The sequence below is a fragment of the Serinus canaria genome, chromosome 4, assembly GCF_022539315.1.
Source record: "Serinus canaria isolate serCan28SL12 chromosome 4, serCan2020, whole genome shotgun sequence".
Lineage (NCBI taxonomy): Eukaryota > Metazoa > Chordata > Aves > Passeriformes > Fringillidae > Serinus > Serinus canaria.
In genome coordinates this window covers 4,751,394-4,777,116 of record NC_066317.1, presented here as the reverse complement: position 1 = coordinate 4,777,116, position 25,723 = coordinate 4,751,394, and the positions used below count along the sequence as shown (strand labels likewise).

Sequence of the window (25,723 nt, the reverse complement as noted above, 5' to 3'; positions counted from 1 at the left end):
CTGTGTCCAGAGGCTGGCTAGCACCCTGTGTACCTTAGCTGGACTCTGTGACCTCCAGGCAGGAGGTCTGAGTAAGAACAAACTTTGGCTCATGGCCTTTACCTTTCCATCTCTGGAATGAAAAAAATACACACTGATACCTTGAAGTAAATTTTCTGGCATGTGCTGCAGGAAAGTTTATAAAAGTCTAAGTGATGCTAAAACACACGACCGAGCTGATGCAAGGAATGCTTTCCTCTCTAAACAACAAGAGAAGGGTGTATTGACTTTTCTATTTGAAGCAAAACTATTATATTTTTACATATATTGTCTAAATGTATGTTTTCACAGACAAAATAAAGCCAACTTGTCCTGGCCCTATACTATATCTGCTAAAGGAGAAAATATGCAGACCAACAAGTTTTCCCTCCAACCTTTCTTTTCAGGCAAGTAATAAATCTTGAGTGAAAAAGTCACTGTGCTCTTCAGCTGTCACCACTAAGATTTTGTTTTTAAAAGCATAGCAGCCTTAAGGCTGATTTACTACTCAGCTCTCCACACTCTGACAATCGAATAGTTGGGAACAAAAATCACTTTTGCACACCTGGAAATATTTTATTTGCTGTGCTCATGAGAAAACAAAGTTTTCATCTGTGAGGAAGGAGGTAAGGGGGGAAGGGAAGGAAGACAGGGAGATTCAGGTGAATCTTAAAACCAAGCTCTTGACTTAAAGAGATAAAAAAAAAAAAAATTATATATATATATATATATATATATATATATATATATAAACCCCAAAACTACTTCTGCATAGTAAGAGTGGTCAGGATCTTTAGAAGCCATGGATTCTCTATGTAATCTAGCCTCAAAGTCTGGAGGTCTCAGCCCCTTGAAAGTCTCAGCCAGTAGACAACACTGCTCATCAGCTGTATCAATTCAGCCATTTCAGTTTGGTGAAAAGAACACCTAAAATTTTTTCAATCATTTCATTTTACTGTTTTGCTCCTTTTTTTTTTTTTTAAGTAAAGGTAATAAGAAGCTTCTAATCACCCTAAAGTGCAAAAATCTGATATTAATAAAGGGAAAGTTGAACCTCTAAAAAACTTTCCAGAGCACCTCTTTGTTCCAGTCAGAGCTGCAAGTTTATGAAAATTAAGAGGAAAAACTCAAACACATACCAGAGAAAACCAATTGATGGAAAATGTGATGGTGCCAAAATTGTGAAAGTATTTTCGAATATCTGATCCTCTTTTCAACGTCATGTAGTTTGATATCATTTTTCCCTTAAGCTTCATTTTCTGAAAATTTATTATATGCTCCAGAACAATCTTGTCTTCAAAAGAAATCCCACATCTTCTGTTATTTCAAAGAGTCATACTTGCACCTGGACAAGATGATGTAAATGCTCTAGGTGCTGGCTGACTGAAAAGGAGACCCACAAAATCTCACTCACTGTTTTTAAGCCCAGGGTTTCACAAGAATATGAGGAGTGTCCTTTGACAAGCAGAGAGGCATTTCAGCATTTAAAATAAAAAAAAATAATTAATGGTTCAGCAGTGTGGAGAGATGTGGTGATTGCATTCCCATACTTCAACTCCTACTCTGAAACACTGCATCGCAAGAATACAAGAGGTGGGAAAGTCAAATGTTCCTACAACATTTCCTTCTAAAAAGCACCCAGACTTGGGTCCCCTGTCCTCCAAATCTGGTTGAAATCTGCACTGCTGAGAAATGGCAGCAAGAGACTTATCCCCCTTTCCTTACCCTGCTCATTCCCTACCACTGCAGACACGTGATGGATTATGTGGCTTCTAACCCTACAGTTCTACACAACATTTGGGAAAACTAAAATCCTACCAAGTCAAACCTGTAACACAGGAATAACCTTTAGTGAGATCTATCTGGGCAAAACAGAAATCACAAACAGGCAAATATGTAACCAGGAGAATATGTGACATGGTACTGAAGTAAGATTGTGCCACTGCATCACCTGCTTTGTAATGGCACATACACATTTCCAGACAATAAGGAATAAATGTGCAAGATACTTTCCTATTCCTTTTAACCTGTAAAACTGGCAACTTAAATATTTGAATTTCTTCCATGAGCCTTCAGAATGAGTGAACTTTGATGTTTTTAAAGAGCAAAGATTATTCACTTTTGCTGCAGGCAAGAAATTATAATTTCTTTACTGATTCTGCCAAATGGTTCTATCATGCAGTTTTTATTATCATCAAAACAAGCCACTTTAAATTAAGATTGTCCCATAACCACATAGTAATCAACATTTTGAGGGGCAGATCAATTTGATAAACCTCTGCTTGATTTCTCTGCCCAGAAGACTCCTTCAAATCCAACTGAAGCATGGGGAAGGGAGTTTTATTCCCTCTCCTCATGCTAGGCAGTTGCTAGGAAGTATATCAGCAGCAGTTCTGTTTTATTTTGTTCATGCTACCATAACAGAAAACTCAGTGTTATTCACATGACTCTTAAACAAAATAAGCTAATTTCAAAGCCAGTGGTTAACAGAATGAAGTCAACAAAGCTTACATAAGGAGCAGAAAAACTTACAGGTGATGGAAGTGTAATAAAGTAAGGAGGAAGGCTAGGGAGCAGGAAGTTTTTTAAAAGCAAAATAAACATGCAAAAGGAGGCAGGAAAAATCCCCTGCACCGGCACAATATGCAAAATACATGTTTTTATAGCAACAAGCAGGATGGCTGGAAATGGGAGCCGAGCACTGCCCTCCTGTGCTAACAAAGCATTTGCAAAGGTTCAGCTCTTTAGTATTCTGGTACCAGGACAGCTTCCAGTTTAAACTACACCGAAGCCCATGAATGCAGACAAAATCCAGACCATCATCAATCTGGAGACAATGGGCAATGCTGACAGCACAGCCACCCATTAATCTTCATTTGTCCTATCACATCCTGTCATTCTTATGCAAATAGCATATTTGAGGATACTCTTTTTTGCACCCCAAGATAAGGAGAAGTGAAGCTGTCAGGAGCACCAGGATGTCACCCTGTACCACGGGCCACCCCTTCACTCAGCGCCTCACCTCGTGTTTTACATCACAGCTAAAGTGTTTGACATTCAAATACGACCCAGCAGGAGGGAAAACCATCCGATGCAGCAACGTGCATATTGCTTCCTGTGCTAAAACATTCACTGAGGTCCCTGGGGATCTGACAGTATCCCTTTTTTCCCCTATGTACCCTTGCTAATGGAGTTTGAAATGCTGCTTTGGGGGGGGAAAAAAGATATCTGCATGGGTAGGTAAGATACCAATTCACCCTTTTTACACCAGAAATAAGCCCAGCACTAAAAGACCTGGAACACAGGTTCCACTGAGAAAAAGAAAAACAGGGCACACAAATCCTGATGAGCTTGTACAGGTTTTCTTCCACGGCAATCTGTCACATGGCACATGAAAACTTGTTCACATCTATGTTTGGACAGAACATTTCACTTCAATCTGATCAGTTTATACACAGGGTCCAAAAAATTTTATGTGGGGATGAGTGATCTCTCATTAGGACAACTGATGCACAGGAAAATACAAACAGGCTTTGAATCATAAGCAGCTCCATAAAGTTATTTCTACATATTTTAGGCATGAAAAATCACTCCTGAGTGGGTAAGTCACCAAAACCAAAAGGCAGTTTTTCCAGTTATTGCTCATCAATTCTGCTTATAGAATGAAGAAGAAAAGGAGAAATTTTACTATTATTACTGACTCAGAGTGTTTTGTTTCTGTATCACTTTCAAAGAATGTTCAGAACATCTTGTTCCAGAATATTTCCCTTCCAAGAGAAATCACTTTCTGTACCATACATGGCTGAAAACAGTACGTGCTGGGTTTGTATTCTTACAGAAAACAGAAACTATTCCAAAGTCTCCCCAGCATCACATGAATGAGATACAAAGTAGCTGAGACACAAACATGAGACACAACTTTAAGATGCAATATTGTTTCAATACAATCATGACTTCTTAGAGAAATAAGTTATTAACAGGCATCCGTGACAAGCCCAAACAAGTTTCCCATTACACATAACTTTATATAAAGTCTGACTCAAATCTATTCACTCTCCAAAAGCAATGTACTGTAGTGTTTGCAGGGATAATGAAGTCTGCACTAGGCTCTGGGGAATACCCTTATATTTGATATCCCCACGTGCTGTTTGCAAATTACAAGAGATTAATCATCACATCATTGTCAGTTAAGCAGGAGGCACATAAATTAAAATGCTGGATGGATTGTTACCAATTTTGCAAGCACAGGAACCTTAGAAAACACACATTCCTCAATCATTTCTTGATTTGAAAACTGAAAAATAGTCACAAAAAAGCATTGCAGACATTTTCTCAGTCCTTGGAAGTAGAAAACAGAAACTGCATTTCACTTTAATACCATATGGAAAAGTCATACCCTCAAAAATTACTATATAGTCACCATACCTACCTATGAAGACAGGACATTCACTTTTTGACATACATAACTATTTCCATATAAAATACTAACTTAACAAATTCTTACCTTCTCAAAGGGATCACCAACTGTAGAGTAAACTAAAACCCCTACCGAAAGATTTCCCGTTAATGAAGTACAAATGTTTTCTGGCATCATCTTCTTTCTTCCAGGGAAGGAAAAAAAAGTACAACTCCTGCACTGCAAATATTGCATGGACCCAGGAAAAGACAGTGGGATGGTACAGCCTGTCTGGTCTGCATACCAAAACTGTGTTGTTCATTCTTAAAAGTTCAGTATTCCCAAAAAATTAGTATGTACAGAAGACATTATATTTTTATGCATCATATCAAAATGAAAACTTTCATTCCCAGGCTAGGAGGTGTGGATTTGCATCTGGAGTGATATAGGTACAGTACACAGTAATTTAGGTTCTATCCTAAAGTCCTCTGTGTTGCTGGGTGGTACCCTTGACTCATGGTAGTTCTGTTCCAATTTTGCCAGTATTTCGAATAAAACCTAATATATGAGAAACCAGTGCTCACCATGTGCCCAGGAGAAATCCAGCAAAAGGGAGAATGACATAGAACTCAATTTCCAGATGCTGATGGAAACAACACAGTAGAATGTTGAACTGACACCAAAGGAAATTTCCAGGCTGTTCAACAATCAGAATGTTTTCAAATTCAGCTTAGTCTTACCCCAAAGAACAGTTACCATAAAAACTCCAAACCTGTCACAAGATACATCGCAGCTGAGATGGCCACAACACACAGAGTATCACCGTATATTCCAGAAGGCTTCAGCCCACACAGAGTAACAGCACACCACTCCAGAAGGCTGCAGGCATCTGCCCTTCTTGTCCTTCAGCCCAGCCTTTTATCCCCTGCTGTTGATGCCCTGCACCTGTGTGCCCTCTGCTCCCTTGGGTGGTTGGTCAGTGCCCCTGGGCACTCCTTACCTTCAATGCTGCTCACCTGTCCTGCACACCTGTAGCCAATTGGGGGTGAGGCTCAGCTGCAGCCCCACTCCCAATCAGCACAAACTGTGTGCCTACACAAATCAATTTGACAAAAGTGAAATCTTGAAAGTTTCAATCTTGCACAAGCACACTTTTCACTGATGAATTCTATTAGTTCTATTACCTTTTACTGAAAACTCTCTGCCAGCTCTGCTTTGCCAAGGCAGGCTCACAGATAAATGTACTAGTAAGCTCTGAGGAAGCCTTTGTCAAGTCTCCATCAGCTGTGTGGCTTCCTTCAGTGCAAAAGGGAAGGGGCTGTGCTCTGGAGCCAAAATGCAAGTTTTTTCTCAAGACTTCATGTGCATACAAACCATACTTTAAACATATACATTTCATATGTATTTTATGCCCGAATGCTCCAAGAAAAACAGAAAAGACTATTCCAAAAACAGGTTAGAATGTGAGACTTATTTAAGAAACTCTAAAAAGAAAAGAAAAACTTAATGAATTAATGCCATCAAATTCAATAATGTTGTGAAGGCGAAAAGCTGAGGAAAAAAGAATCTTACCAACACTACAAATTATATCTTAAAGGAAATCACTTCAGACTGATCCATCTACACTTAGCTGTGAGAAGACACCACAGTGGTAAACTGTTTTAAAGTGGATTTTCTAGAGGGCTGCTGGGTTGGGTTTGTGCTTGGATGTTTTCTGCAGTAAGTGTTACAACCCTCCAGATTTTATGAACTTGAAATGTTCTTGTCACACCAGCAGAGCTGCCATGGGATTTGAGGAGAAATTTCCCTGTTTACAGTTGGTAACTGAATTGCTGAGACACTTAATCCTTGAAAGGAAGTAACTAATGAAACCAACAAACTCCAGCAAACTCCTGTATAAACAAACACAAGAGAAGCAAAAACCACAGCAGCCGTTTGACAGAAATGCTGCTGCACTAGTTCAATGAGTTTGGCTTAAGGAAAGCTTTTTCTAGGAAATAGATATTTAAGGCTACCATAAAACATTTTTTTCTGTTAAAAATTCTGTAGAGAGGGGGAAAAAAGGTGAGGGACAAGGACCATTGCTTTGCCTTGTCTTCATTTCCAAACTTCTACTCTTCATCATTAAGTTGATCAGACAGCAGTTTGGAGACTATACCAAAATCTGGTTTTTTCAAGAGGAACAGGATATAAACAGAGCATCTATCTGTACCTTGTCTATCATGTCAGGTCTGTTCGTAGCTGCCAGGATTGTCACGTCCTTCAGCTGTTCTATCCCATCCATTTCTGTCAGCAACTGAGCCAAGACACGGTCTGCTACATTCCCAGCACCTGAAGAGCTGATTTACAGGAAAAAAAAAAAAAAGTCAAGGCATTATCTTTGCTTTCCTAGAAACAGGAGAAAGGAAAACACACTCTTCTTTCCAATTCACAGGGATGCACCTTTTTGCCTTAATTCTTCATAACATTTATTTTCTCCTTCAACCTCTGAAATGGCATCAGTGATATGAAGTGAGTAAAACCATATCAGAGAACTTGAGTTCCATTGGTTTTCTTGGTATTCAGCAAAGCAACTGAGATTTGGGTTTTTTTACTTATTGCCCTACTATGGAGGTTGTAAAGAACTTAGCACAATGTGGGCATCTGGAATAAACATTTTTAAGAAAACTGAATTCAAGCCTCTTCTTTACTAGTCAGACAAACCTTCATTTTTAGCACCATCCAAGTGAGAGCTTACACCACCCTATGCAGTATAAAAAATTAGGAAGTTATGTGTTTTGCAGAGTTTCTCTACATTTCTATATTCTCTCCATCATGTGAGAATAAATTGAGTGTTGACCAACTGCCTCATAATTGCATTGTCAGTCCTTTAACTCAGTTTGTTTTCCAGATACCAGGGAAAAAAACCCAACACTAAAAAAACTGAAAACTTTAGTTTTAAAATCACCAATATGTGAAAAACCTAAGCAGACAAGCATTAAGTATTCTTTCTGCTAAGAAGGGGCAGGGAAACTGAAGCAAACCAGGGATAGCAGCTGGAGATTGTACCAAAAATGTGAGTTTTATCCTCCTTTGCCAGAAACTGGGAATCCTTCTCTTGGCACACACCAAAACCTCACTGTTTTCCACACAACCTTCCCCTCTGGATGGCAGGCACACACCTCCATCTTTCACCAATGGGACTGCTCTTCCAGGGCTATTCCCTCCTCTGCTGCACAGGGGAAGGTTTTACTTCTCTACCCTTCAATAGGCTCTTTTCAATAACATTTAATTAAAAAATTAATCTCTCCAGTTCTTCTGGATCCCTATAAACTAAGAAGCAAAAAGAAGTCTGATACTTAAAACCAGACCAGGATTGAGATAATTTTTTAATCTCAAATTTTTTGCAAGTCCTTTTCCAAAAGTCCTATTTAAGGCTTATACAGACAAACAGGCACCTACACACACAGAAGTGCAGTACGATCCTCCTGATGTTTTCATTTTCCAAAAAATAAAAATATTAAATATACTAAAATGTAAGTGCTTCAATTATTTCCATCAGATAGAGAGTGCACAAGTACAGTTGTACAGTTATTATACACATTTATTGCTGCAGCACTGCCACCACAGTGATGTCCCAGAGCCAAAGCAACGGTAATGGCTCCATCACTGTTGTACAGCTCCAAATAAATCCCCTAACTTTCCTATCCTACAACTGGTTCTGCAATTTTCCAGAGCACAACAGTGAACTTATCACACCCAGTCTGGAAAACATCTTGAAGGAGCTATAATAAATGTTGGCTAAGAGAGTAAAATATTTAGGTTGCTAAGAAATATTAGAGAAGGGACTTGGGTTACCTGGTTGTCAGATTCTGGAGTTTCTGCAGCCACACTGGAAATTCCCAAGCCATATTTGAGTATTTCTAATGTACCCATGGGTCAGAGTCCCACTGACTTATAGAGGGCTGAGTGTGATAAAACACTTCAGGTGTTGGACATGGATAGCAAATGCTTTTGGAAAGACACACAGCTTAAAGGAAATTAAAATCAACTTTGTAACATTAGCTAGTCTCACTAGGGATCCAGGCCTCCCATCTTGCATGAGTTTCAATTTTACTCCACTTTATACCCAACAGACTGAGCAAAAGAAAATGCTAAGCAGCAAAGGAAAAATGAATTGTAAGACTGGGACAAAAATGTCAACATTATTTGAGATGATCTGAAGCTAGAAGACTTTGGAAGAGATGCTAAACTTTTTTTTTTTTTTAAGGAGACAAAGAAAAGAAATATTTCATTTTAGAGAGAGGTGGCTAGAACGGATATTACATCTTTCCCCAATATAACCATTTCCCTTACAAGCTTCTGACTACAAAAAAAAACAAAAAAAAAAAAAAAAAAAAAAAAAAAAAAAAAAAAAAAAAAAAACCCCAACACATTAAAGAAATGTTTATTCTAAGGAAAATCCCCACAGGGAAATGCACTTTGCAAAAACTTCCATGCAATCAGGGCATCATCAGAAAACTGAATTAGGCAATCACTCATGGCATAATACAGCTCAAATAATAGCAGGGCTTCTAGGACACTATTAGGGGCTTTATTATTACCTCTTAAAAGTGAATTAAACAATTTTAAGCCCATGCATACAAAAAATATCAATAACAAATCCAGTATCAAGTGAAGAAGTGCCTGATTCCCATGACACCATGGATTTCTGATGTTAGTGCTTTTATTTACATAGTTCACTAAGCTATCACACCATTTTAGCACAGCCTACAATAAATTAGCTTTTGGCTGAACAGGACACCCTGTAAAAATCCCAGGCAGGCACAGGGAGAGATCTCTTCCCCAGCTGCTGGGAGCTGCCTCAGAGCCACGGTGTGCTCCGAGAGCTCCGGTGCTGCCCGAGCCGTTCATCCCGGGGGTGACGCGCAAGGATGCGATTTTCCATTTTCCCATGCTTTCCCACCAGGCTTCCAAATTAACACAGGCAACGTTCATTAAGGCTGCCCAGAGTTTTGACGCAAACAGCAGCCAGAGAAACAAACCATGATTAACCCTCCAGTCCCACGGAGGCGCTGCCAAAACCAACCTCCAGCCAAGGGGCTGCCTTGGCCCCCCCCACCTCCACCTGACCTCCACACGTTGATGTCATCCTCACAACTGCCTGGAAATGGTCCTCTAAAGGCATGTCCTGGTACAAACTAATTTCCTGTCAACACGCTGCCTGCAAATCCAGGCAGCCAGAGCTAAGCCCCTCACATAATCCATGCAGGGCCATGTGTGTGCATGGCTGTGTGCACCAGGAGCCGTGCCCCAACCTGAAACACCTCTGAAATAAAAAAATGTGTGAGTTTTAGGCAACCGCTGGTGCTGCCCTAATGAAATACATTAGGCTATGTGTTGTTTTAATTTTTTGCCAACTGCACTTTATTTACAATCCCCAATGAAGTTTTTAAAGGTAGAGAAGGTCGTTACAGCAATTAGAGACAGAAATCCTCCTCAATGTGATATTCCTGCAAGTGTCCCACCAGTCTCAGACAAAGCACATGTGCACTCAGCTTTGACCACCAGAAAAGATTCCTGAAGCCTGTCAGGTAAGACTATCCACACTGAATATGAAAGACAAACTTCTTGGTATTTTACTTCTGCTAAAGGTATTCCCAATACACATTTTGGCAGAATAAACCATGTATTCTACAGTTTACCAAAGAGTCACAATTAATCTGAATTAACTCTGCCTTTGTCCTGATGAATCAGGAGCACCAGCTCCAAAATCAATACAGCAGGAGAGGGCTCTCCACAGCTTTTATTTCTATCTCCTCTGGCTATATCCAATGACCATTCAAGCCAGCTGGATTCATGTATTAGTGGGCACTGAAATTTCCCCCTGGACACCTTAAACCACTCTCATACTTCTTCCAGGGGATATAAAAGCAACCACAGCCTGATCCTATCACTGCACCGAGGAGTACACACAGTTCACTAGCTTATACAGATCTTCAAGCCAAGAAGATTTTGTTTCCAGACATAACCAGATGTATGAAATCACATTTAAATCTGTTACCCTTCCTGCTATAGGCATTTTTTTGACAGCAACTTCTTGGTTTGTACATTTTTACTTATTTAATTTCCTTTCCCCCTCCCCACCCTTTTTCTAACAGATTCTTTAATATTTGAAAACTAAAAACAGCCTGAGAATGCAGTCACTGCGGTTTCACCCCAAGATGAAATTTGGTAAGCACCACCACTGTGAACTAAAGCAAACATACATTTGCACCATCTGACCATCTAGAGCACTTCTGAAAAAAATACTCATTTTACTGCCTTTCTAACACCAGATGTCATTTTCACTGAAAAATGTATTTAAGTCTCCACCACCACTTAAATCTCATAAAGGAGAACCAGTGACTCTCCATCCCACCATTGACTTCAATGGCACCAAAGCCTGTCAGAACACCTTGGCTTCAGAATCAGGACCTTAACTTAATTACACTAAACTGTAGATGTGGAAATGCAGGAAATCTTGACACAGAAACATTTTGAGAGCTGTTAATATCACAGCAACTGTGAGGCTGCAAAAGCAGGAGGAAGTGTGGGAAGACCCCTCTGCTGCACAGCTGACCCTACCTCAGGCAGAGCTGTGAGGTCAGAGACTGACCTCAGGAGAAGTATCCAGGATAAATTACTGCAGATGGATTAATCCCCACATAGCTGAAATCTATAATGCAGGTTTTGTGACAAGGGAGTCCAGCCCACCTTCTCTTCCAAAGCATCCCATCAGGCAAGATTTACACACTAATAAAACCCGGCTTTATTATTTTTCCCCCTCAAACAAAAGAATCGCAATTATAATCAAAATTTATAGGTTTTAAAAATACTTGTGGACGGAGTATCATCTCAAATAACCCTTTCACTGAAACCTCTGGAAATAATTTCATATCAAAACAAATGTAAAACTCATTGACATGACAAAATGCTCGGTATCAAAAAAATGTGAACAGGTTCAAATAGACCCTCCTGGCAGGACTCTGCACCTCTCCATGAACTACAGAGGTAAAAGGTCCCTGAAATACAGAAGCGCCCTGCCAGCAGACTCCCACACGAGAGCCGCCCCGCTCGCACAGCCTGAAGGATTTTTATTGAGTCTGACATTTGTGTGGGGGCTGCACAGGGGGAACCTGTCAGCAAGGAGCACCTGCCAAGGCCGGGTTTTCCATCCGGCTGCCGCGATCCTAATTAACTGTCACACGTTTTTACTGCTCTCCCTCACCAACTCGGGTGAAACACGCCTTTGGCAGGTTAAGGATTTCCACAGCACTTGAAAAATAAAAAAATTATCTACTCCCATTGCATTACCAGAAAGGCAATGACTGCAGGATGGTCCCTGATATCAAATTTTGTGCAAAAATTCCATCACTGGGGCATTTTGTCCAGCAGAATGGACACTGCCACGACAGTCAGGAAAAGCAGGCTTGTCAAATTAAAAAAAATACTGGGCCAAACTTACTTCTGTGAATGTTCCATCAAGTGAATGGTACAAGTTCAGTGATCATTATTCAGACCACTACAGCTACTACAGGCTTGGATCTTGTTAAAAAGCCTAAGAACAACATACAGCATGCAAATCTTTAATATGATCACTTAAGGCTTCACTATTCATTGAAAAACAAACCCAACCCCAAAACATTCTAGTACGCAGCCCACTCGGTGCTCAGACAAGAAATATTCTTCATGGGAGGGAATTTTCCTACCTGTGTGATCAGGAAAACCCTGCAAGAAGAGGATCCTAAACCCTTCCCTCCATCAGCACCTTACAATTAGACACTGTTGGACCCTGTACACACCAACTGTACCAACTACTACCCACCATAGTGTTTCATAGCTTCCCTGTGTTCTCAAGCACAAAATTCAAGTACCACAGAAGGAAAATACCCAGAGGAAACCTAAGCAAAGTCTGGGAAATTCAGTCAGGGTGGAATATTTATCTTCATTGTCACCTTCATGCCGAAATGATGTTATGCCAACTGTCGATTCACCAATTAAATGCAGTTCATGTAATTTGGTTTGCAAGGCATTAGAAGAACACATAAAAATAAAAGAATTCCAAGTACTCCTTGAGTGGTCTCCAGCTTGCAAGCAAGCTTTCCTAAAAAGATGATGAGCTTTGTGAAAACAGGAAACAGTGCTCAGCTGTCAGCAGGTGACTTTGAAACAAATGGCCTGCAGGCAGCTGCAGACACATCCTAATTATCCTTCACGGCTGTGTAAGCAGCCTTTTCCACTCACCTAAATTTCTCATTATTGCAGCTTCCAAAAGTTAATGAAGTAGACCCAGAAAAATGAAACACAGTGAAAGGAGAGAAAAGGAGGAAAGGAGGCAGCTTGAGACAGGTTTGGAATTAACAGGCTTTCTTCCAGAGGGCTTTCCCCAAGCACATCTCCAAACGCTTGAGTGCCTAGGTGGTGATCCATCACCCATTTCCATCTGCTTGGAGCTGATTCCAGATGCACATCCATGGCAGACTGGCATTAGCCCACACCTGCAGCTTGCCCTAGCACTGCCTGGCTGACAGGAAGGATGCTAACATCATGAGTTCTCCTATTCTGCTAACAGTGATGTTGCCTTAAAAAAAAAAAAGAAACAAAATAAAAAAACAATTCCAAAGCAAGCACACTCCTGATGCACAGTAAATTTCCCACTTCCTTTCATTCTGTTTTTCTCAGTATTTCTCTTCTGTGCATTCCTGGAAGTTAATCAAGTTTAAATCTGTAATCAATCACGCCTACCAGGCAAGCAAGCACAGTTTAAGCTGAAAGTATTTTAGACCTAGAAGTAACTAACTAGACTGGATTTCATTTCATTATAACAATATGTATAATAGGCTCACTGTTCATAAATTTTAGTTCCAATTATGTTCCTCCTGCCTATCATTAAAATGATGACTTCAAGAAAAGGGTTTATGGATCCAGTCCTGCTTTCACTGATGTTAATGAAAGTCTCTATAGACTTCAAATATCCAAATTATAAAGTAGGCTGGGAAGCTACAAATTATTGGGGGTTGTAAACAAAAAGGAAGAAACACAGATTCAAAACCACATTATGATACAGGATTCTTGACAGTCAAAAGCACGAACAAGATTACTTTAAAATTAAAGGGACTGCAGACATTTACTGTATATACACATGAACTATGAGCAATTTGTTAAAACTGCTCTTCCAAAATCAGTTACAAGCTTTATTGTAAAATAAAATAGTTTCAAAACTTTCCTCTTTCACCAGTCCTTGTTAGGCCTAAAATAAAAAGCTGGCACTAGGCATGCAGCTTTTTTCCCCAGACAATATTTGTTTGGATACCAAATTCCAAACCTTTAAAGAATTTATACAGCAGTCACAAAAGTTTTGAATGCCTCAATTCTCCATCACGTGCAAACATGGTTCAGCTATTGCAGGGAATCAGCTGATGTCCCCCGGCTCTGAGACACCAGTGCCAACAGAGGCCAGAGACACAAAGTTGTTTAATTTGGGTCCCTCATAACAACCATGGCAGGGGACAACTCTGTATCTTCCAGGTGTACTTTGCTCATGTCCTCCTGTCTTTGCATGAGAAATACCAGGGGGACAATACTTCCTCCAGTTTCAGTACTGCTAATTACCCTGTGCAAGGTGGATTTCTGCCAAGAACCTCTCCCTTGTGCTGCATCCCCACAGAATTCAGTGGGTTTTATTACTGGATGCAACACACCGAGCTCCTTCAGTAACAGATGCTGCCCATTGCATCAGGGAATCTGCACAGGCACTAAAATACAATGACAAGTTCAAGGGTAGAGGATAAATAAATATGAGCTAAAATATCCCAGAAAGATGTCTTGATTTAAAAAGAGAAGATTTATCACTATCCCTGTTTAAGGCAGAGGTGGTACATTACAGAAGAGAAGCTGCTGTTCCTCACAGGTTCTTCTAAAAGCCTGAGAGCCTCAGAACTTGAGACTGCAAAGATTTTAGTACCTAAAGTGAAAACAGTGAATGTGTCTTGCAGTGGTTCTGACTATTTTAAATTGTGGCTTAGGAATCTATCTATCCTCCCCCCAGCATACAGGACAATATATTTTCCCAAAAAAAGCACCATCATTCTGTGGTTTCAGGGGATTGGTACCAGAGTCCCTTCACTTTGTCACTTCTATACTCACCCTGAAAAGGTTAGCAATATTCATCTACCAACTTTTGGCCTCCACAAGTCAAATGCAAGGTACTGATTTTGTCCCTTTTTTTTTTTCTTCCCCATGGAAAACAGAATTTATCACTGCCTTTCACAGCAGTCTGCAGAGTTTCCCATCCTACATTATAGAGACTTGCAGTTAAAGGGGAAATGCTTTGCTTCTGAAAAACAAGAAAGGATGTCTCTTGCCGAAAAATCCTAAAAATCCTACTAATATAAACCATGTCCCATTTCCAAAGCACGGAGATTTCTGAAGTTCAGCAAACAGACTGTCTGCACTGCATTTACACAGACTCAAGTTCATTCATCACTTTCAAGTCTAATTACCAAGCCATTTCCCTCTTGGCAACCCCTAATGGCCAGAAGAATTAGGTTTTACATGGTCAGGATACTGAGGGTAACAAATACCCATAACTCTCAGCAGCTGTGTAATTTGTAAAGTCTCCCAAGCTTTGTGCAGGCACAGGATTACTTCAAGGCAAACTTTGCTGCTCCCACTCTGCTGTATCTGGACCAGTCCTGCTTTGGTGCAATCTGTCCTACAAAAAGTCACAACAGCATCTTTCAAAAGTATGGGGAAGCAGAGAAAAAGTCACAATCTGCTTGTGCAAGCAAATGCTAATTAGAACCATAAAGCAGAGAAAAAAGGCTCCATGCATCTCATGGTTCACCTCTCCTGGTGAACAACTGAAGAAGTTTTTCCTTTCTCAATAATTTCTCCTCTTCAGACTTCACTGTGACACCTCTAACTTTCTACCATTTTTCTACCACAGGTTTATAATTTTTTCTTTAGAAACAGTCATGGTGAATGCCTCCCTTTTTCTCTACAGTCAGGCCACTGAGCCACTAATTTTTCATTTTCAGTTCTCTCTAAACTTACTCTAACATCTCAACATAAATCAGAAAGAGATGGAAAAATCCTCCATGAGCATTAGAAGCTCAGAGTAACAGAACAAAATGCAGAAGTGAACAGAGCTCAAAGTATCTTTACATCTTCACTGCCACACTGGAAACTCAAGACCATTCAGAATCACTCTCTCAACTTCTTGCATCAGGGATCATCAGATTTTTATCTCAAGCTCCTTGCATTGAACTATTTTTCTTCAGAGTTGCAGGATTATATTTTCATAAACTATCCTTAAAACTGGTATGTGTCCAGCCCACATTCTTAATTCCTTGATCAATATTTATTGGTGTGTCCACTACATGCAAAATAGGGAGGGTGTGGGCAGACAAGGAAAAAATCCAGGAGCTTTGTTCATACCAATAAAACATATGGAATTTCTAAGCAGGTTGGATAAGAAATAAACTTTCCCAAATAAAACATTTTGACAGTGAACAATGTTAATTACTATAATTTTTGCTGACTTTAAAGTATTGTTAGCTCTAACTAATAAACACACAGAAATAGATTTTGTAAAACAAAACTGCTACACGAGACAGTTACATTAGGTAGCATGTTAGATGTATTAGAATTATGGAATGAATTATGGCTTGGGAATGTGTAATAAATAAAACAGTGTGGCATAACTGAGCGCAGCCACAGTGTTTGCACAAAGGCTTGTACAGTGGCAGAACGCACTACCTGATGCAAAGGAGTTATCATGAATGCCCCAAACAAGAAAATTCCTTAGCTTTCTTTGTCTACCTCTACACTCATTTTATTACAAAATCTATTAGTTCACATACCCCTGCTGCTGAGAAGGGATTGTTTAGTGATCTCTACACAAGGCTGGGAGCAAAACAACCACAAGTTTTAGTCAAATCTAAATAATGAGTTAATGAACACTTGGCAGGGTGCTTTGAAGAATAAAAGCATTAAGTTATTTACTCGAGGTTATTTCACATCTGTATTTCTGATCAAGATTATAGGTAAAATTACTCCCCTAACTTAACAATTTCAGATTCTCTGGATTTCTGGACATACCCTGGTAGGATCAGGAGAGGCTGCCTACCCAGGAGATATGGAATGTAGCACATTCTGCACAAAGCCCACAGCATCCTAGCGAGGATTTAAACTCTCACAAAGCTATATCACAGAGTGTTCTTCACTGCCAAGGCAAAGAAAACTAATTCAGCCAACAGAGAGAATGGGGAGACAATATAAACAGGTGTTTCCTTGAAAACTTCAGCACAGTCAGTAATAGTACAGGAAATGGATCTCCAGAGGCCACAAATCGTTAGCATCTCCAGTGCATTTGCAAATTCCTACTGTGCAAAGTCAGCCTGTAAAAAAGGGCCATTTCTAATAAGTGCCTTGTCTGGTTTCCTACACCATTTAATTTCAGATGAATTTTATGAGAACTCTGCTACATATTTTACCTCCCATCTGGTTCAGATTTGACAATGAAATATTTGTGTGTCCCGCCCTGTTCTTTTTAAAGCTCCAAAACCAGATGTCTCCAGCACAACACCACTGCAGCAGGTCACACCACATTCTTCAGCAAGCTGTGCCAGGACTACTACCCCCCACAGACAGTCCCAGGTAAGGTAAAATCAGGTTGTTTACTCCCTAAAAAGCAAACAAACAAACAAACAAACTCATCAACTCCAGGGCACGGTGTGAAAAAACTCTTTAAAATGTATTATGGCTTAACTTTCCAAAAGGTTTGATCTTGATGAAGTACTGGTTCTGGAAGCTAAACACATTAATAATTGCAGAAGGGGATGATTTTTTTTTTTTCCTCTCCACTGGCTTGATTCAAGCAAATAATTTTGCAATTTCTCTGTTGCTTCAGTGCATGGCACTTCTAGGAAGCTCACAAATTTCACAGCTGCACACACTGCACATGAGGAGGACTCTGAGGAAAACATCTTCCATCAGATTTTGCATTTTCAACAGTAAGAATGTGCATTTCTTAGCAGCTTCACAGGGCAGCTCTATGCTACATGTGATGCCACCTCCTGTGACACAAATAATTTATTTGTGTCACCAAAACATCAAAATGACACCAGTTGTCCTTTCCTGTTATCCTTCTTGCAATACAAAAGGAAAAGAAAAGGGATGCTGAGGGAGCTTTTTTCTCAGAAAAATGTTGAAGTTTTGGTGTGCCTTCAAACAGGACAAATACTTTCTAATGCACCTATCTGGTAGCTTTTCATGCATAATAAAACAGGATAAAAGTATTTATTGCAACAGTTACACTTATGAGGTATCCTCCAAGAAAGTCCACTTACAAAGCCTGTCAAATCTTAAATTGTGTAGTGGCAACTCAAAACTGCAATAATTCTTCTTCAGACATGAGCTAAACATCTCTTGGAACCATCACAAAGCAGAATATTAAAAAAAAATACTATTAGCTGTTTGCACAATAATCCCTCCTCAATGTCACACATAAAAGGACACAAGTGTTCCCAAATCTTTTAATGAAGTTTTTCCAGTCTTGCAAAACATTTAAACGTAGGCGTAAATTTAGTTTTATGAGTATTCTCCTTGGAAATTTGTGTTATGTAGCTTATGATCCTACTGTTTGCTTGATGGAGACATGAAATTAGGCCAGGGCAACAACCCTGGGAAAAGAAAGGAGTTAAGTTACTGGAAATAAAAGGTAAAACCACAGAAAAGAGCCAAAGAGCATGAGAACCAGTAGATTCATTCCTGCTAATGAGATGAGAAAGGAGGAACTCCATCAGCTTACCTGTTTATGCCAAGTTAAGTAGGCTTGAGTAAAAGTCACACATTACCCTTCTGTATAAAGAAGGAAGATATTTAATAAAATAATTCTAGAACGGTAAATAAATTTGTGACTGTACAATGTAAGAATAATTTATCAGGAAATAGTGACTGCTGTTTTTGTAACAGGATTACTTACTTTCCCCTTTCAACTGCCAAGGCATCTATTTCATCAAAGAAGAGAACTGAAGGAGACACTGCTCTGGCTTTCCTGAAGATCTACACAAAAAAAAAAAAAAAAAAAAAATCAATGAAATACCCAGTTTTAAGGGAAGGAAGCATTTACAGTACACTATTACCCCCTGCACACCTCAAGAGTGACAGAGCTTCATGTAACAGACATCAGCCTGTCTTGGGTTGTTTCTATTTTAAAACAAATTTTTTATTAAAGAGTAATAAAAGCTGCCACAGGATCTCAAATTCAACATGTATCAATGCAGCAGAAAGCTAGATATCCCTGCTGCTTCATTTCCTTTTATTTTTTTTTAAGTTTACACCAGAAGGAGTTTTTCTGAAGGTTTAATGATAACTTCATAAGCAGAGAAGAATTTGAAAGCCAAGGAAGCTTTGTATCTAATGTTATCCACAGCCTGCCCTTTCTCACCTCTCTCACTGCTCGTTCAGACTCACCAACATATTTGTTCATCAACTCAGGCCCCTGAAAAATAGAAAATTCAAAAGCATGACACATTTGTATACAAAATGACTGAGATAATCTGCCAGTGCTACACTGGTCATGCTCTGTTACAAAAAATGTTGAGATTTTGTCATTTGTAAGCCTTATGGGTGCATTTTTACTTACCCTCTACCTGTACCAAGCTTTCTCCATTTATTTTAGTTCCTATGCATGTTGGTTAGTCCTCTCATCCTGATACTTGGCCAGTACCTTCGTGAGAAATGGAATTAACCCAAAACACAAATGCTGTGAGGTTCTTAAAAGTGCTCAACAACAGCACACCAAGGGGCTGCAAATCCGCCAGAAGGACAAAGCAGGTTGTACTCTCAACCTGCATCCTGTCCAACCAAGCACCACAGCAGTGACTTAAACCAATGTCTAACAGCACTTCTTTGAACCTGACACTCTGAGGGTGAAGCAAGAAGCTCCACTGCAGCACACCTGAAACCCATCCCTAGCAAGGGAGCTGTTTGGTGTCTGAGCTCATGCACATTCCTACTGCTCTGCTGAGGCTGCCAAGCCGGATTATGAGTGCCAGCTGCTGTGGTGCCTGTTTATCCTCACAGCCCTGTCCACCAGGAACAGACTGGAGACCACAGGGTCAGCATTCCAGTCTTGAACAAGTACTTACAATTATAAAAAGTAAAACAATGGCAGATTCTCAGAGTATTTTCTGTTCTGCTGTATCCTGTAAGATAGGCTGCTTAAATAATGCTTCCTAATGGGCCTCAGCTTCTCCTGGGATTGGTAATGACTCATTGACTTCAGCCTGGTTTGCATCAACATTGACCTGCAGCCACAAACAAGGATCATTATCTGCTGCCCTGAACGACAAGAGCCAGCGGCTCCAATCTATTTTCCAGGCAACAACAGGTGTCCTTGTAATTCCCCCAGAAGAAACAACATCCTTCACAGTCAGAAAGCTGAACCACCTCCTCCCAGCTGTGGATGCCTTCAGGTAAAAGCCCAGAGCACAGGGCAGTTTTAACAGCAGGTATGTCACAATTAAGAATGTGTGGCAGACACACATTTATGCACTGGCAATGACAGTCTCTGTTACAAGCCCTCTTTAAATGGGACCATCTGGACTTTGTTCCTAGGTCAGTGGAACACAGATTCATCACTCTAAAAATGCAGCACACTGGTTTTTGCAGCCTCCCCTCTCCACGCTCATTTTCATTCCTGCAGTAACAGTTAATGCACTGACTTTACCTTAACACTGGAAAACACCTGTGCTCATGTCAGGGTTAAAAAATAATATCCTCTGAAAAGCAAAGCACAAGTTATCTGATATCAGCAAAGCATCCAGGCATAGACACCATTTTTATTTCTTTCTTTTCAAAGAGTTGTTCTTTATCCAAAGGACCAGGTGAGTGCAGCTGTCAGAGACCGAGAGCACCACACAGGCCAAAGCTACACTGTAAAAGTTGATAGGGCCAGCACTGTGTGCCTTGCCTGTAGGAAAGGTAAATTATACAATTGGCATTTTTTTCTTTCAGCAACATCCACCCTTAAAGCAACTGCTGTGGCAGCTAAAGCATCACCTGGAGGCTCCAATGACTGCAAAATTGGAGTCTGGTGGGTACCTGTGTGGAACCAGAATTATTCAGACACAAAACCAAGGAATGCAGGAAAGACAGAAGGGAAAAACAAGGTGAGGAGAAAACCACAAAAAACAAGGTGAGAGACAGAAGCACAAAGCCTTTTGCTGCTATTGACATCACCCATGAGGAGCGTGTAGCAGTCAGCGAGGGCCAGACTGCAGCTCAGAGACAGCCCAGCTGCTCCAGGCCCTCGTCATTCATCACATCCAGGGCAGATGAGGAATCCGATAGCACGGCCCTGACAAATCCTTAAGGAACGAGAGCAGAGTCCTCTCTTTCAATGCAGCTCTGTCACAATGAGAAACCACTGCAGACTCTACCCACAATTATAGATTTCTCTCACTAACTTTTCCTTGGAGCCTATGGACTTTCTCTTTCATGCCCTTATTCCCATAAGTAATCTTCATTCACATCAGCATTCCCATGGAAACCAACATCACACGCATCCGTGCCAACGGTGTGCTCCTCTTCTATGACCCAACATCAAACAACCTGACATCTTCTTTTGTCTCAGCAAAAAAAACACCCTATTTGAGCTTTAAGGTACAATATAATTTCAGATGCTTGTAGTTTTATTTTTAATTAAGCATTAAAATATGATGAAGGCAACATCAAAGCAATAAATACCATTTTAAATGTTTCAAAGAAAATTATTTTGAATGCAACTTTTTGCTGTAAGCTTCGACATGAAGTTTTTCTCCATTTTTCTCTCCATTAGGCAGCAACTCCAGGTGAGTTACTACATGTTAATGACCTGTGTCTCTTTGTGGAGAATTTTCATGAAAATTAGTTTGAAAGTCTCCTAGAGTTCACCCTTCATGAGGGATACCAGCACTCCATTTGAGTGTCACATTTTTTACTGTGAGCAGCTCAGAATCCTTATTGTCTATGGCAAGAAAAGAAAAGGCTCCAAAGACAAAGCACACACAGAAGAGGAGGAATTGCTGTACAATTCAATCATGCAAACACTGAAAACCACAACACAAAAACTAGAAATGTTCAAAGCAGCTTGAGGTAGCAAATGAACTGGGTGAGCTCTGGTCCCACCTGAGCTGAGCTTTTGCCTTGCTCTGTCTGTACCTGTGCTGTCCTTTAGCTCAGATTGATAGCAGCCCTTATTTGTAAAACAAATCTGCAGGACAGGCAGTCTGCAGGCCACCACAAAGTCACCTGCTGGCAGCTGCTACAGCTTCTCATTTTCACAAAGCTCACCTTTAGCAGACTTTGGAGGCCACTGAAGAAATACCAGGAGAGTTTTTTTATTTTATTTTTCAGTGCTTTTTTAAATGCTTTAAAAATCAAATTACATGAGCTTGAGTTAGCTGACATTTGTTGAAAGATTATTTCTGGCCAAGGGGTGAGCATATGGATTCTTTTTAAAAGCTTTTTATAGCTGTTGATAGACTGACCAAGAGGTGCTAGTAAAAAATGGGCCAGTCTAATGCTGCATAGCTCTGTTCTCATCTGCAACAAGTCATCTTCCATACAAGCAGACATGAAGAAATAAAACCTGTTTCTTGTGGACATTTGCAGAGGGACTCCAAAACCAGCAGAATATTTGGAGCAGAAAATTGGCAGAAGTAGTTGTAGCTTAGCCATGCACATAAGCATTTGTGAGCTAGAGTCCAGACTGACAGTAAAAAATCTGCCAATTCAGGCCCACTGGATACTGCTGAGGTTTCTTTATTCAGCCTCAAAGTAGAGAGAGTTTCCAGGCATAAAGACTGTTTAAAGACTATTCCATCCCCACTTACAAGATAGATCCCCATGTATCATGAAATGTTCTACTTGCTTATGGTCTGGATTGGATGCATTTTAATTTCTTTTTTATTTTAATAAAAACCAAAAACTTTTTGCATTTAAAATATTATCAGAATCAACTCCTGAAAGATTAACTGCACAGAAGATAAAACCCTTGTATACATGCAGCAACATGATATAAGTTTGTGCACACATGGTTTTGACAGAAGTTCTCTAGGCAATTTTAAACTGGAAGAGGGATATCTGCTATTCGTGAAGTTAAAGAGTATCACTCATTTTTCTGAGCAGGGCTTAAGACCACTTGCAGATTTTTTCCACCACTTGGGTAGGAAATTTAGTCAGTGATTTCTCCTACATGTTGGTTTTTTTTCACTTTTTTGACAATCAGGCAAGTAATGCACTTAGTGAGTCACATGGGCACAGCTCCAGATGACTCCAGCACACAGCTCAGTCTGGACTTTTCAGAAATACCCTGATAACCTCACATACAGGTTCTGGGCTCTTACACAGACACATTAAACTGTGACAGCCACAGAGTACAATTCCTATGTTCTAAAGATCCAGCTAGAAAGCTTATACCTCATCCAATAGATTACTGCTCTAGATTATTACTACAAGATAGTGCACAATTCCTTCTTTGCCATATTCAAAGCAGAAATGATCAGACATTAAAGGATCAGTCATAATTAATATTTAATTTCAAATTATGTCTCTAGAATCTCAGAAAAGAACAACAAAAAAAAGTACAGAAGTGCCAAAATTCTTTTTCAACTGTTCACACTGTGTTCCTAGGGCAATGTTCAGTGCCCACAGTCACACACTGGCATCTGAGTTAGACATTCATATTAGCTGATCTGGGCAGACAGACATTCACCTCTCAGTTGCCATATGCTAATTTCCCCTAAGACTCCAGGAGATGCTTAGACATCCAGCTCAGAGCAGCAAAGTTTGATCCCACCCCACCAATACACCCTTGATAGAGCTAAAACCAGCATATTTTCTTAATTCTTTCCAGTCTGGACACTGAAGGTGAGATAGAGTCATGGAACCACAGAATGGCTGGAGTTGGAAGAGTCCTTAAAGATCATTCCAACCTCCCTGCCATGGGCAGAGACACCTTCCACCAGACCACCTTGCTCAGAGCCTCATTCAACATTACCCAGGGATGGGTAATCTACAACTTCTTTGGGCAACCTTTGCCACTGCCTCACCATCCTCACAGTAAAGAATTTTTCCTAATCTATCTAATCTAAATCTACTCTGTTCCATTTCAAAACCATTCTCCCTTATCCTGTCACTACATGCTCTTGGAAAAAGTCTCTCTCCATCTTTCTTGTGGGCTCTGTTTAGGTTCTGGAAGGCCACAATTAGGTCACTCCTAAGCCTTCTCTTCTCCAGATTGAACAATCTCAATTCTCTCAGCCTTATGCTCAACTCTAACAACACTGAAGAGACTCAGAAATCAGTTATTGAGTCCTTTGGCACTGTAATCTCCATGGCAAAATGCTATTTCATCCCTCCCACAGTCCAACCAAAGCAGCACACGACTCAGGGCGGCTGCAGGGAAGCGAGTTAACAAGATAAACTCTGAAACTTCCTTGATTTTAACAGTAAGGCTCTTTCTAAGGAGAGGCTGTACGTGTGTGATTGGTAATTGGTTACACTGCACAAAAAACTATTTGCTCAGAAAACGCATTCTGTTTGCTTGTTAAGAATAAAGCCTGCTTCTTCTCTTTCAGGGCTGCTTCAAGATTTCATCTGCATCATTCCCAGCTTCTCAGCACATGGAAACCCCAGGCTAACCACCATGCACCATTTTAATCACTTCCTTTTCCTCTGCCCTGCATTCCAGAGGACCTTAAAAACTTGTTGACACCTGTCTGGGGTTTGAAAAACTTCAATTTCAGCAGGTGCTTGTGAGCTCTAAGGTGTATAAGGGAGCAAACTGGCTAAACCCTGTTATCCCCAATCCCTGCAGTGGAGTTGTAACAAGCAGCATGGTAAGACTGCAAAGAAAACTATAATATCCAATTTTCTTTATTGCCTGGCCTCAGAGTCCACTTGTTTGCCATTTGTCTTAACCAGCAAACTCCAGTGACAATCTTCTGAGGCTTCTTTAAACAAGACAGAAGCCAGGATTTGCACTGCAGAATGAGCTGACTGGAAACATTGAATTACACTCACTGCATGCACCAGTGCCTTCGGAGTGCCTCTGACATCATCAGGGCAGGATCCCTGCAGGATCAAAAACCACACAGCAAAACCACACAAAATGAGCCACCCCTGCTGCAAAACCTATTTGCTGAGACTTCACACCTCCAGCAACACTCCATTCCTCCGCTGGTAACTTGAAGTGAGAGAAGGAAACTACGTGCTAATAAAAAAATAAATTTGCAAGATAATTGAGAAGGGACAAAGAGATAGGGATTATATTTAACCATTTTCTGCCTGCATATTCACTTTTAGTAAGCATGGATGAATGATTTCTTTTTAGTTGAGTACAATACGCAGAAAGCTTCTAGATTAAATAGCTCAAAGTATCTCAACTTGTTATCCCCTGTAAAAAATGTCAAATTTTTCAAACAGAGTTATTTTTACTATCTGTTAATTAAATATCAAGTTATTGTAAATGTGTTACTGTGAATCTTTTCAGAAATTTTATCAAATGTTTGCCAAAATTTCTCATAAAACCACAATGGCTCTGCATTTTTCATCTTAAATGCCTTGCTTTTAAACTACTTACAGTGACCAAGCTTTCTTATTTCAGGCTTCTGCTCACTGAAATCCCCATCAAAAGGCTAAGCTATCTCCCCAAAACTCAGTGACAGTTCTTCACAAAGCAAAGCAGTCGACCTTTCCAAGCCTCATTAATCTATTGGAGCTGCCACAGCCAAGAGCTGAAGGGAAAAGCAGAGGAAACTTGAATTGGAAAATATTTTGACATAATTGACCCAGATGACAAACTAAGCTTAAGCACATGTCAAGCACGGGGAGTGGTACAAAAGCATCGGCTGGGTGATACAGGAAGCTAAACCAAGCCAAGGTGAAGTCAGAGCCCTAGGAACAGTGTATATTTTTGTAATTACTGCTCATTGAAAAAAGAAAAGATTCCTTCAGCCCAAGCTCTTAAGTAACAGCAAATAAAAGGTCAGGAATATTTTGGGTTTTTTTAAATCACAATGTAGCTGGATCTCCTAACGAATGTTTCCAATTAGAGTTCAAGAACAGTATAGTTCACATCATCTGTACCAGTGGTTTGCTCAGTGCTGACATCCTTAAACACTCCTTACTGTCACAGGTGGGTTTGGTTTTCTTTGTTTTGGGTGGTGGGCTTTTTCAAGTATTGCTTCATCCTGTTTACAAAAATTACCGTGCCTCGCTTAGCTGAACTGCAAGGCA

The 25,723-nt window shown here is 40.1% G+C and overlaps 1 protein-coding gene across 1 annotated transcript in view; it reads right to left on the bottom strand.

The window, feature by feature from the left end:
• The window catches only part of SPATA5 (spermatogenesis associated 5), a 161,926-nt gene that overhangs the window by 106,663 nt on the left and 29,540 nt on the right, over nt 1-25,723 (bottom strand). Inside the window, 3 exon segments of the mRNA XM_009096324.4 lie at nt 6,627-6,753; nt 18,423-18,502; nt 18,888-18,941. Of these exon segments, the coding sequence (XP_009094572.3) occupies nt 6,627-6,753; nt 18,423-18,502; nt 18,888-18,941 (261 nt within the window).